At 49.8% G+C, this 14,215-nt stretch overlaps 1 protein-coding gene across 2 annotated transcripts in view; it reads left to right on the forward strand.

The window, feature by feature from the left end:
• Positions 1-14,215, forward strand: part of LOC106612650 (uncharacterized) — a 37,428-nt gene extending 23,213 nt beyond the window's left edge. For both annotated transcript variants that reach the window (XM_014214019.3, XM_014214018.3), the window contains 13 exons: positions 4,178-4,290; positions 5,134-5,198; positions 5,360-5,487; positions 5,593-5,658; positions 5,757-5,822; positions 5,963-6,157; positions 8,058-8,151; positions 8,244-8,372; positions 8,526-8,572; positions 8,698-8,844; positions 10,240-10,440; positions 10,599-11,691; positions 12,311-14,215. In XM_014214019.3, the coding sequence (XP_014069494.3) occupies positions 4,178-4,290; positions 5,134-5,198; positions 5,360-5,487; positions 5,593-5,658; positions 5,757-5,822; positions 5,963-6,157; positions 8,058-8,151; positions 8,244-8,372; positions 8,526-8,572; positions 8,698-8,844; positions 10,240-10,440; positions 10,599-11,691; positions 12,311-13,786 (3,820 nt within the window). In that variant the 3' untranslated portion in view covers positions 13,787-14,215. The remainder of the gene's footprint in view (positions 1-4,177; positions 4,291-5,133; positions 5,199-5,359; positions 5,488-5,592; positions 5,659-5,756; positions 5,823-5,962; positions 6,158-8,057; positions 8,152-8,243; positions 8,373-8,525; positions 8,573-8,697; positions 8,845-10,239; positions 10,441-10,598; positions 11,692-12,310) is intronic.

Raw genomic sequence — 14,215 nt, forward strand, 5'->3', positions numbered from 1 at the left:
ATGAACATGCACCTGTGGAACGGTCATTAAGACACTAACAGCTTACAGACGGTAGGCAATTAAGGTCACAGTTGTGAAAACTTAGGACACTAAAGAGGCCTTTCTACTGAAAAGGGGAATTTGTTTCTTTTTTTGCAGAGTTTATTTCCTCACTCACTAGTTCACTGTGTGTATGACAAGGGCTGTCATCGTTATTATATGGTCTGGACTAGTTAGTCATTTGAACAGCCTTGATTTTGTTTGTCTTCATTTGAGAAACAAGTACTGTACACGCGCACACTCTCGCTGGCCCGCACCGGCACTTGTACGCCATAAATGGCACCAGATGTAAGAAAGCCAACTTCCTTGTTTTGGAGGAAAACTTTGGCCAGGTTTTAGTATGTTTTCTCTTAGCCTTTTCAGGGTAGGTAAACCACCACCTAAAGGCTATATGATGGCGTCATGGTTTACTTTTCTCTGTCCAACCAACCAATCCAGAAAATCAATGGGTTTTGATTTACCAACTGATTTTTGTTATTAGTGTGTAACCATTCTATAAATATCCAGAGGAATGCATGTGTGTCAGCAAGACTTTAATGTTTAACCATGGGCTGGGCTAATTGTAGGTTTACAGTGTTTGGATACCTGCTGGAAACCTGAATGATAAACAGAACGGGAGACATGGACATTAATAAGATGTTACAGATCTGGTTCATCAGCAGTCTGAGACATTACCATGCTGATGCTACTAGTAGCGCACTATGTAGGGAATGGGGATGTGACAAACGTACAAATGTTTTGAACGTTTAAACTGCAATTTTCTATCGTTTTAAACGATAAGAGAAAAAAAATCATAAATGACGTGAATTCACAGTTCAGATATGATCCTGCGTGTGATCGCTAGGGGGCAGTGCAGTTCAATCTACCACGATCCTGGCTACTTACCAGATGGTGTGCACCATACTGCTGTCCCCCACCCACTCAGAAATAATGGTAGTTAATGCCGTTTTAGGTTCTCTGCTGTATCCCTCTCTATTTTCTCAGTTGTCAGCACATGGGACTCCATGTCCCACTTCTCATCAATGTGATGGGTCGTTGCAGTGACGTATGCTTGCGGTTTATACTTGCATAACAAGCATTGTAAAATTTCTCCATCCAGGCAGTCAGGGTTTTTCGACATGGCTTCTTGTAGTCTTTGTTCTAGATATGCTATCAGGGCAGTGAAGAGGACATCCTCTACCATTGACCATGGCTGCGTATCAACTGAAATCATTTCTGTAATCAGCACTGTGATTTTTCTCACTGCCGCCAGAAACGGGTTATGTCTCACGGTGCCTCCCTTTCAGATGGTTAAGCATTGCACCTGTACTGCCACTGTAGCACAGTTCCGCCTTGCAAGTTTGTGTATTTATTTAACCGCCTTTTTCATTTAACATTATCAAAGTATTGCCATACAGAACTTCGCTGCTTTTACTTCCCTGTCTCACTCTCTGCCGCGCTTCCAACTGTTAACGACGATGACGTGCAGAGCGCTTTATAACGATGGGATATCATTTGAAAGATGCTTTTCTCCTCCTAGTAACATTACATCATTGTTGCATTAGGTATTTGTAAAAACAACAAAAAAAACCAAAGAACAATCCCTTTATGATAATGATTGAGACCTGTTTAGTGATAAATGCAGGTTGAGGTTTAGTCTTGCCCTTTTTGTCTCTTTCCCTGTCTGTCTGCTTCTCGCTCTCAGGGTCTCTGGCATAATTAGCTCCCCTCGTCCGTTAGGCTACTCTTGCTCTGTATTTAAACATAGCTCGCTAATTCACATCTCTGTGCGAGTGAGTGCGTGCACCTCTCTCTCATTGCCTAATCTGTACCTTAGGAAGTGCTAGAATGCAGCCCCTCTATCCACCTCACTCTCTCACTCTCTCACTCACTCACTCACTCTCCACCCCTATCTTTCTGGCCTGAACTCATAGAGCCTTCAGCAGTGCCGGCCATGGCAGCCAGGCCTCTGCAGCCTGGGCCTATATTTGTATCTCTCCTAGTTAATGGGACTAATATGGGCAGGGAGAGGGGGGATGTCAGTCACACACACGCATGTCTTTCTGTGCGTAGGAGGAGAGTGGGGCACTAGGCTATCAGAGAAGGGCCTCTCACATAGTGATGATTGTGTCTGTGCCCTAACAAGTACTGCCCTGTGCTGCATGCCGAAAGATGAGTGTCGCCTCTGCCTCAATGCCCGCTCCTGCTGCCCGTAGACATGAATTGGCCAAAGTGGCTCTAGTCTAGAGTGGCTCTCTTTCTACCATCATACAGCCACACTCATTGTTTCCACTGTTAGGGGCTGCACCCATAGGGCTCTGGTCAAAAGTAGTGCACTATTTCAGGATTGGGGTGCCGTCTGGGACGCGCGCACACACACAGTGGTGATTCGGAACACTCTAGCATAGTCAGAATAGTTCTGAAATATTTACGACAGACCGTGTATGAGTTTCAAACTATATTGGGGAAATGATCGGCAGGGGCCTTATCAGTTGTTGAGGTGTGGATAATATTTCACATTGGAACCAGTTACACTGAGTGTTCGAGCTAGTTAGTGGACAACAATGCCCCCTTTGTCTACTTATCCGACTGTTGGGTTTATCTTACACGGCAAAGATACACCTGAAGGAGAGCCATTTCATGTGCTTCATTTGAATGTGAATTAAGGTGGCTGATCAAGGCAGTCTAGGCTATAGTTATTTTATAGTAATTTATTTAAATAGTTAGTTATTTTATTAGTAGTAATTTATAAATATTTTTTTGTAGCATCAGTAAAGATCCACTCGACAGTGATGTTTGTCTGGCTACCTACTTTTGGATTCCTACGCCGGCTGGAGGTGCAAAGCTCTTCGCTAAAGGGTCAGTGTTGTATTACACTTCACATTGTGCCGCTTCCTGCTGGAGCTCTGTCCTGTCTGCTGCTGTCTGTCTGATAGCTACTCATCATTTTCAAGTGTTCCGTAGTGGGAAACACAAGGTGAATACATAAGGCTCTCTCGCTTTCACACTCCCTCTCTCGCGTGCACACAAATGCACGTACTGTACACACCATGTGAGGTGCTGCTCTGCTCCTCCTCCTTCCTGCCCTGGGCTTGCGTGTGTTCCACCCCGTGGTTCAGACAGGATTAGATACAGCTGTACAGGAGGGGAGAAAAGTTCCGTGTGAAACACAGCGACATAGCGGTGTGAAGAAAGAGCGAGAGATGTAGAAGGAGGAAACAGCTGGGTCAGGATGGGAAATGACCTCAACCTCGGCCGAGTGTTTTTCTCTTGGTTTGTATTCTTTCTATTTGTGGTCAAGGCGTGTCCCCCTCACTCCTAAGATTGCACAGCCTCTCTCTGCCACGCCACCCTCCATGCTTCTGCTATTCGGCTCATCGTTGCTCATTTCCCCATTCTGTGAGAGGAGGACAAAGACAGACGGACAGTACTGACTCTATGCCTCTCAATCATCCACGCTAGATATGATTGTGTGGTGGAAATGAGGCTGGCTGTGTGGGTATGGATCAGTACGTAGGGCGTAGCATAGTAGCAGCTCATCAAGACACACTTCTTCTTCAATAAGGCACAATGGTAGCCTAGGCCTATATCAGTCACCTGACAGTCTTCAGTAGGTCTCCTCGCCCTCTGATATGAGGTAAGGTCAGTGTGCCACCATGTGAGAATATGTTTTGTGCTGTGTAGATAGTGAAGATGTAAGCTACACACCATCAGCTAGTAACCCCTGTAGGTCGCGTGACCTCGCCTCTTGTTCTAGTGTGATGGTGTGCTGTGTACTATAGTTAACGTGATTATGCGGTACCACAGAGGAGTGATCCCATACATGAACTCCCACAGCGGGAGCTCTGCTCCATCTGAGCCAGTTGTGCAGGGGGGGCTCTATTCCCCCCCAAGCCTCCAGCTCCCAGCTGTTAAGGGGATGCGGCCTGGCCAGAGGGGAACATTGTGTTCTGTGTTGGAGTGCACGTGGCTCTGTCTGTTTATTTCATGTAGTTACACCGACTAGTAGCTAGCGCCTGGACCACGTTGTTGCTCTTCAGACTGACTTATGAAGAATGAAACTCTGTGTGTGTGTGTGTGTGAACCTCTAGCCCGGAACATTCTGTTAGCCTCTGTCTCTGGCCCCTCTGTGACCCTGTGTTTTCTCTTTTCCAATCAGCATCAGCGACAGCTTCCTGACTGTGAAGGGCGCCGCCGTCTTCCTGCCTCGGGGAAATGGCTCCTCCCCTTCCTCGGTGCCCGGCATCAGCCAGCGGCAGAACAAACACACAGGTATGCCCTGACAATAAACCAACCAACAAACACAACCATAGGACAGGGGTGAGTTCATTAGGCAAACGTTGTGAAACGTTCCTGATCGAAATGCCACAAATACAGCCAACACGATTCCTTACTTTACATGTCAGGGATGCCGGTCTGTTCAGCTCTTTATAACATAGAAATAGCCTATTTGAATGTTCCACAACATTGTGTCCTGCTGAATGCGCCCCAAAACTCAACACAGACTCATGGGAAACTGAAACAGCCCCAACATGAGGCCAAACCATAGTGCTGCTTATCGTTGGAATGCAGCAGGCACTCTGCAGTGTTGAGGGAACCAACCCTTGCACTGTTGTGTAAGTCACCAGAGCAGAGCTGTCCAGTTCAATTGACCCCATAGCTGTTACAATATGACACAGGTGGTCCACTGACTGCATGTTGCCTTGCCATAGTTGCTATTTAGGCGTGTGTTTTTCCATACCGGTGTCCTCGTGTTCAAGGGCAGAGATAATTTGTTGTAACTCTACTCCACTGGGTTTGCTAGGTTTTTCCCAACTCTGTTAGTGGGATGTACCAGCCCTAGATGGGGTCTTATTTTCAGTGACAAATGTCCTTTTGGCCCCTGTAGTAGTAACTGTGAAGGATACTTCCTGTTTCTTCGGCTGCTTTTGAATGTAAATGTTTCTCCGAGCTGTGTTTTTGGAGTTTCTAGCGTCGTTTAATCAGACACTGTGTTTTGTATGCCTGCATAATGTGGACTTCACCCAGAGGAGTAATGAGTAGGAACAGATGGCGTGCAATGTGTCCGATGCTGCTAGTGGACTGATTTATCTCTTTCTCTCTCTTCTTACTCAGGTGACCTCCAGCAGCACCTGCAGACCATGTTCACTGTGCTGCGGCCAGAAGACAACATCCGCCTGGTACGCCATCTCTCACGCTCGCAAACATCAAGCTCAAATTCAGGACGTTTCATTCACATGGCAGACACATGAGTCTAGAACTATTCTGGCGAATACTTCCAAATGCAGAGAGTTTGACCTCATCCCTCTTTTCTCTCCCTCTCTCTCCCGTCTTCCCTAAGGCTGTGCGCTTGGAGAGCGCGTACGCTCAGCCTCAGTGCACGCGTTACATGGTGGTGGTGTCCAGCAATGGGAGACAGGACACGGAGGAGAGCGTGGTGCTGGGCATGGACTTTGGCTCCGCAGACAGGTTCGTAGTTACCACCACTGCATGCTGTGTGTGTGTGTTACAGAGACCCACATCTTTGGAGGTGTGTGTGTGTAACATCTTTAACAGCTGTCTGTTCTCCTGCAGCTCATGCACAATGGGGCTGGTTCTACCCCTGTGGAGCGACACACTGATCCACTTGGACGGAGATGGGTAAGAATAGCGATACTACACCCGTTTCCTCCTCCCTGCATTTACTGTAGTTCTTCTGCCCAGTGGGACTGTCACATAACCTGTCTGTGTCTCTGTAGGGGCTTCAGTGTGTCCACGGTCAACAGGGTCCATGTCTTCAAACCGGTCTCTGTCCAGGCCATGTGGTGAGCACTCCTGTCATCTTCGTCTCTTTTCCCCCCCCGCTGTCTTCCTCTGACTTGTCCCCTGTTTTATCTGTTTATCCTGTTAGTACGCTCTTTCCCCCTCTTCTTATCTCTCCACCTCCCCCTGTTCCACCCCCCAGGTCCGCCCTGCAGTCGCTCCACAAGGCGTGCGAGGTGGCCCGCTGTCACAACTACTACCCCGGTAGTCTGTTCCTGACCTGGGTCAGCTACTACCAGAGCCAGGTCTCCTCTGACCAGGTCTGCATCAACGAGTGGAACGCCATGCAGGACGTCCAGTCCCACCGCGCCGACTCGCCCGTCCTCTTCACCGACGTGTGAGTATACCACTGTCAGTCGCACACACACACACACTTCCATATTAAGCAACTGTGGTGAGGTCTTGTCAGTGGTAGGTCAGCTGGACTCAGACCAACTTATCTCCCAAAGAAAACAACATTGCCCAATTACAAGTGCAGTGCCATCTGCTTCCCTTGTTGCCACGACACCCAGCCTCGTTATGACCGAGGTATCAACAATCTGCTGTAGCAGGAGGATGCAGCTCTGGGATTTGGGTTTGTATTAATGGGGGAAATTCCCCACCCAGTCGCTGTCACGTGTGCCTCCTCGTTTAGGGGGGGCCTTTCTGTAACGCCGGAACTTGGCTTGCGTGCCAGCAGCGTCTAAAATAGCCCCCTCTCCGTGACCGCTTTATTTATGCATGGAAAAAGTAACTAGACAGAGGTAGACGAGCGGACGGATGGACAGAAGCAGGTGGGCAATCGAAACGGAGGGGATGGAGGGGTGACTGATGAGTAATTGAGTAGAAATAATACCACTTGACACACTGGGAGATGTTTTAAGGAGAGGAATGGACTGAGTGACACCGAGGCAGGGGAAAGAGGTCAAACCCAAAGCGATTTTAAAGGTATTTTCCTGGAGCGATGAGGAGAGTAAGCCTCTTCCCTAAGCCTCCGCAGTGACATCAAACGTCCCAGCTAGCGTTAAGGCGCGCCATGCAGGCACAGCGGAAAGACGTGCGCACACACCCTGGTTAGGCTTGAGTACTGTGCACATACACTTAAAGGCAGACTATGCTAATGTTGTGTTATTAAATCCTGTTGGGGTCACTGCCAAAGCTAAGATACCTGTCGATGACGGACATCATATTTGCCTTCGCTCTTTGCACATTCCTTCTATTCAGTATTGAGGCCATGCTCTGATTTTTACCCAGATTTGTCCCTGCAAATATGTGCATGTATAGCTTGAATGTGTGCAATTGCATACAGTGTAGTGCTTACGACTGTAGTGTGTTTGGGTCAACTTCAATTCAGGTGGTCAACTGAAATTCCAATGGATTCCAATTCCGAGTCTACTTCCTGAATTGACTGAGTTAAAATTAAATGGACCCCTACCCTTGAGTTCATTGGCGTGTGTGTGTGTGTGTGTGTGTGTGTGTGTGTGTTATTCAAGGAGGTCAGGCTCTCTTGGCATAGCCAGTAACCCAACCCTGGCACTAGCTCTGTCTCATCCTGGAATGTGCAACAAGTGTCCCAAGTCCCCAAACCCTTTCCTCAAGAGGTCAATCAAGTCTTTGTTTCTATAAACAAGCTACCCCTGGCTCTTTCCGGTGTTCCAATAAGGACGTGTCATAATGATAATAAGCATGACGGATCATCAGACTGGGACAACAACACAAAGGCCCAACACACCTGTTGCTGCTGCTGCACAGTGTTGACTGTTGTGGGAGCATAGCCACTGACCTACATGACGGTGTGAATTGTGACGAGAGGTGATTTGGCAGGAGAGGGAGCGAGAGATGGCGTTGGGGAACAGACAAGGATAGAGGGAGGGGAGAGAGTGAGTGAACGGATAGAGCGAGTGATGGGGGGGGGGGGGGGACTGAGGGAGGGGGAGGAACAGAAGCGGGGTCTCATGGGACCTGATCAGGGCATGTTTCCCTTAGTGCTGCGCAAGTGGCTAAATGTGCCCTCAAATGCAGTTAGAGAGAGGAGGGCAGGTACTCATTATAACAAGAACAAATCTGGACAGAGCTCTGTGGTTTTGTATGATGTGGAGAACCTGGGGCACTAAGTGGCTTTAGTGAGTTCCTCTAAGTCATATTTAGTGTGGTGTGTCTGTCAAGCTGTTCTGGGTGAGAGTTAAATTGAGCCCCCGTAACCCTCCGAGGTAGACAGAGGTGTGTGTGTACTGAGGGTGTGTTTTGTGTGTCCACAGGCCCACAGAGAGAGAACGCACAGAGAGGTTGATCAAGACTCGCCTCCGAGAGATCATGATGCAGAAAGACCTGGAGAATGTCACCTCCAAAGAGGTAGGTTAAAGATGTTGACGCACACACTACTGGTTGTGGTTCTAACAGGTTATATACGGGTTCTAATGGGTTCTCTACTGGTTCCTCCTCAGATTCGCACAGAGCTGGAGATGCAGATGGTGTGTAACCTTCGGGAGTTCAAGGAGTTTATTGACAACGAGATGATCGTCATCCTGGGTCAGATGGACAGCCCCACAGAGATCTTTGAACATGTTTACCTGGTAAGAACACAGTCAAGGACTGCGTGGCACCCTATTGCCTATATAGTGCACTACTTTTAAGTAGTCTTCCTCTTAATGTCCCTTTTTCTGACTGTCTGCTGATATCTAAGATTCTGTGGAGTTTGGACTTAATTCTGTTGTTTTTGTATCCAGGGCTCTGAGTGGAACGCTTCTAACTTGGAGGAGCTGCAGAACAGCGGGTTAGAGACCATTCTGAGTTGTCTATCATCATGTCACAGACTGTTGGTTACTGTGACAGTTGCAACACAGTTTCAATACTGAGTAGAAGTTCCAACGAGTAACGTTCTCCGTTTCACTCCTTCAGTGTGAGGTACATCCTCAACGTGACGCGGGAGATCGACAACTTCTTCCCAGGCATGTTTGAGTACCACAACATCCGCGTGTACGACGAGGAGGCCACCAACCTGCTGGAGTACTGGAACGACACCTACAAGTTCATCACCAAGGCCAAGTAGGAACTCTGATATGATGCACTCTATTAGGTGTCTTTGAGTGTCTAGAAAGCCATCTGTCAAAGAAAATGTAGTGTTATTAATTCGGTTTTAAGAGGATTCGCTTTAATTTTGAGAACGTTTTTAGTAAAATTTGTTTTTAGCATTGTTCTTTTTAGCAATGTGAATGGTCTGGTTTTCTGTTCTACCTGAGAATGAATTGCACCCACCTGGTGTCCCAGGTCTAAATCAGTCCCTGATTAGAGGGGAACAATGAAAACAAGCAGTGAAACTGGCTTCTAGGTCCAGAGTTGAGGTTGAAGGCTCTATGACATAACTATGAGACACTATATCAAGGTACAATACAGTGCATTCGGAAAGTATTCGGGCCCCTTCCTTTTTCAAAATGTTGTTACGTTACAGCCTTATTCTAAAATGGATTAAATAAATAAAATCCTCATCAATCTACACAATACCCCATAATGACAAAGCGAAAACAGGTTTTTAGAATTTTTGGGAAGAAACCCCCCCCCCCCCCCCCCCGAAATACCTTATTTACATAAGTATTCAGACCCTTTGCTATGAGACTCGAAATTGAGCTCAGGTGCATTCTGTTTCCATTGATCATCATTGAGATGTTTCTACAACTTCATTGGAGTCCACCTGTGGTTAATTCAATTGATTGGACATGATTTGGAAAGGTACACACCTGTCTATATAAGGTCCCACAGTTGACAGTGAATGTCAGAGCAAAAACCAAGCCGTGAGTATGAAGGAATTGTCCCTAGAGCTCCGAGACAGGATCGGGAGACTAGTCAGGATCGAGGGAAAGATGAACGGAGCAAACCTGCTACAGAGTGCTCAGGACCTCAGACTGGGGCAAAGGTTCACCTTCCAACAGGACAGTGACCCTAAGTCGCTGAATGTCCTTGAGTGGTCCAGCCAGAGTCCAGACTTGAACTAGATCGAACATCTCTGGAGAGACCTGAAAATAGCTGTGCAGCAACGCTCCCCATCCAACCTGACAGAGCTTGAGAGGCTCTGCAGAGAAGAATGGGAGAACCTCCCCAAATATAGGTGTGCCACGCTTGTAGCGTCATACCCAAGAAGACTCAAGGATGTAATCACTGCCAAAGGTGCTTCATCAAAGCACTGAGTAAAGGGTCTGAATACTTATGTAAATTTCATATCCTTTTTTTCTTTTCTTTTTTTACACCTGTTTTTGCTTTTTTATTATGGGGTATTGTGTGTAGATTGATGAGGGGGGAAAAAATTACAATTTAATCCATTTTAGAATAAGCCTGTAACATAACAAAAATGTGGAGAAGGGGTCTGAATACTTAGTGAATGTCATCAGCTTGTCCTCTTCACTCCCTCTCTAACCCGGCACGGGTGTGTGTGTGTTCCACTATTAGGAAAGCAGGGGCTAAGTGCCTGGTCCACTGTAAGATGGGTGTGAGTCGCTCGGCCTCAACGGTGATAGCTTACGCCATGAAGGAGTACGGCTGGGACCTGGAGAGGGCCTTCGACTACGTCAAGGAGCGCCGCGGCGTCACCAAGCCCAACCCCTCCTTCATGAAGCAGCTGGAGGAGTACCAGGGTATCCTGCTGGCCAGGTAGGCGCGCGCGCACACACACACACACACACACACACACAGTTCTCACATCCTGGGCCACACAGACACCTGGCTCTGCAGTGACTCTTTTCCAGTGTAAATGATGGAATGAAGAAAATTGACAATTGTTTGTTCTTTTCCTCCTCCTTTCTCTGCAGTAAGCAGAGGCACAACAAGTTGTGGCGCTCCCACTCGGACAGCGACCTCTCAGAGCGCCACGAGTCTCTGCTGTGTAAGACGCGCCCTCACAGCCACACTTTGGGCCGCTCGGACCCCCACAACAACAACAATGGCCCCACCCCCTCCCTGCAACGCTTCCTGCTCCAGGCGCTTGACGCCGCCAATGACCCTGACAACAAGGCCGAGGGCTCCCACATCTCAGACACACAGTCAGAGCCCGTCCGACTCACCCGCTCACACTCCCACTCCCCTGGCCCGTCAGCGTCCAACGGTCTGTGTGACTCCCGGGAGAACCTGTCTTCTCGAGGGCGAGGACCACGCCAGGACCCCTTCCTCCCGCCGCTGCCTACTCCGCGGGCGGCTACGGTGGTGCCCGAGGAGAGAATGGACAACTCTGCTCTGGCGGTGGTGGCCGTGACGGTGCCAATCACCGCCGTCCCCCATCCTCCCCCCTCACTGCATATACTCCCCCCTTCTCCCTTCCACCAGCCACTGGCCAAACCCCTCCATCTAGGTTTGAGCACACAGCTGTCCAGTCCTGTGCCTAAACAGAAAGCCCAGAGTGTAGCGCTGACCCTCGATCTGCCTGATCTCAGCAGTTCAGAGGTTGCATCTCAGGCCACCCTGGAGTCCAGCGACGACTCGGACACCCTGGGACGCTCCCTGTCAGACCCGCTGAGCGAGAGGGAGGAAAGTGTCATTACGGCTTCCCCAGGGATCACCATGGCCGTGAGCCCTCTCACCGCAACAACACCTCTGTCTTTAGGACCCTACGCCAATGATGACGACAACAACAACCCCAGCGGCGGTGACAAAGACACTGTCCTCGCTAACCCCGTTGACACCACATGCGTTACCGCGTCCTCCAACCTCAGCACAGACAGCATCGACTTCTTCAGCGCCCGGGAGAAATTCCTGGGCCTGTCCCAAGACGGAAGGACTCGGATTCTTTCAGAGCAGATGGCTCAGCGGACGCCTCAGCCACGGTGCCCCAGCCAGGAGCTGCAGCCGCTGTCCCCCGAGAACCCTGCTGGAGCACTGCCAGTCACTGAGGAAGAGGAACAGGGAAAGGTGAGGCGGCCATGTTTTTTTGTTGTTTTTACATTGAAATTACTTCGAATGATGAACGCCAGCCTCATGTCTATGGCCTTCAGAGCTCCACAGCCCTGCTGAGAGTTACTGACTAATTAACAAGATTACAGAACTCAATGGAGACAGTCAATCGAATGGATTATGATCAAATCCATTGGATAGGGAGGGAGCAACACAAGGATGTCTTTGGGGATGGTTTGTACAATACTGCCACCTATTGGAAGTACCTTTACATTATGATCAGTTTCCATTGCTAATACATTGCTAATATGTAATAGCCTATGTATCAAGCGTCTCAGACTAGGAGGGCTGATTTGGGATCAGTTTTGCCTTTTTTAGATCACAACAAATAACATTATCTTGACAGGAGGAGCTGATCCTAGATCAGCAGTCTGAGGCGCCTGATACAGTACATATGGCCCAGACCTTTTTAGACAGCAGTTGTCTACAGACTTTGTAATGGTGGTGTCCTTTTTCTTTCTGTAAAATGTCTTTTGGATGCTTTTAGTGACGCTCCAGCATTAATACAAAGGTAACTGCTTAGGTATCATTTAAAGCAGACATTCAAACCATTCTCTCTGTTCCGTCTCTATCTCAGAGTTCCCCCCATACGGAGGACTGTAGTGACCGATCCAGTCACGCCAAAGCCTCGCCGCCTCCCCATCACGACAACGGCGTGTCAGTCCGCCATATCGTCACAGAGATAGAGTCCATATCCCACCCCCCGGCAGCGACGCCCCTCTCCTCCGCTCAGCATGCTCCCCGCAGCCCCCAGCAGCTGTGCCCAGACGACCAGGACGAGGAGACCCCACTGACCTCGCCCTCCTCCTACCCACAATCCCCCTCCACGCCTCCCTCGGATTGGCCGGCCGGCTCGGTGCGCAGGGCCACCAAACAGCTGGAGCAGAGGCTGAAGCAGGAGCTGGACTTACCTCTCAGCAACACGTCTACCCAACGCTCCCCTCTCCACTCCCCCAGTGCAGAGTTTCACCCCACACGATCTCCTCTCCAAACGACAAGCACGGACTGCCCACCCCTCCTCGCTCCTACCACAGACTGCCCCCCTGCTCCTGAACAAGGAAGAATACTGAACGAGGCTTTCAGTTTGTCTGCAGAGCCCAAAGGAGACACAGAGTTAACCAGAGCGACAGAGGAGAGAGGGTTTGTCGTCTTAGACATGGACGTTGCCCCAGCCCCAGAGCCTGCCTTCTCTCACTACCCAGACACCCGCCACACCCCTGAGCCCATCCCAATCATCGTGTGCCCGTCTCTGGAGCCATCTAGGGCCCAGCTCCGGGCCTCCCCTGCACTGCTGTGGCTGGAGGGAGTGACGGCCCTGGACTCAGACACGGATTGCCCCTCTCCTCCCCCGCCCCACCACGGAAGGCTGTCCCTGGCACGCAGCAGTGAGGAGCTGGAGAAGATCCAGGAGACCCTGAGGGAGCTGCAGGCCTTCCTGTATGAGGCGGGGGGGCTGGGACTGGGGGCTGGAGAGAGACCTGGTCAGGGGCAGCATCAGCTCCAGGGCCTGCATCACAGGGAGATGCCCGTGTGGCATAGGGCCATGGAGATCGAGGTGCGGATCCGCCAGGCGGGCCTCACGCCCCCCTCCTTGATGAAGCGCTCAGCCTCGCTGGCCAAGCTGGACTGCCTGGAGCTGTCAGCCAACGACCTGAGTGACTGGGACCTACGGCCCACCACTGCCAGCCCTCACGGACATACATTGCTGCCCACCCCCCGCTCCCACCATCACCCCAGCTTAGAAGATGTCTCCAAGAAGCAGCGGGTGTTGTCTCGGAGCCCCCCCACCACCCCCAGGGCCCCCCTAAAGGGAGTGTACCCACTGGACCCAGACAGGACTGATATGGGCTCCCAGATTGCAGGGAGTGGTCCCCCATCTCCCTCCTCACCTCCATCTCTTGTTCTTCAAGGGGAGGAGGAGCTAGAGAGAGACCTCTCCCCCCAGCTCACCCGCACCCAGTCCCCGAAGAGCGGGAAGAGTCAACTACTGCGGCGGGTCCGCAAGGCTACCGACAAGAAACGGACTGCCACTGTGCTCTACAATACCATGTAACCTCACTACACTCGGCCCTAGGCCGGGTGTCTATGAGAGAGAGAGTGTGTGTGTGTGTGTGTGTGTGTGTGTGTGTGGGGGAGGTGGCCTAGGCCCTACATGTGCACTATGGTCCAGACTGTCCCCCTTGGGCCTTTGTCTGTCGTATGTGTGCACTGACTAGCTGTGTTGGACCCTATGTAATCTGTTAGTGTAGACTTAAAATTAGGGGGCTGTTTCTCAAAAAAACATGCACTTTACTCTTGTTTTAATCTTTTTTCTTTTTTAGTTTTTACCCGGGGAATATTTTTGCACTGATTCTATGGTAGCCTGTTTGTGTGTATGTGAAGAGAAGTGTAAGTCACATCCTTTATTCTTATTTTAAACGAGACAGTTGTTTTTTTTATCTTGTTCGTCGCTGTTACCTATTAAATAAAACAAATACATACA

The sequence above is a fragment of the Salmo salar genome, chromosome 09 (assembly GCF_965601325.2).
Source record: "Salmo salar chromosome 09, fSalSal1, whole genome shotgun sequence".
NCBI lineage: Eukaryota > Metazoa > Chordata > Actinopteri > Salmoniformes > Salmonidae > Salmo > Salmo salar.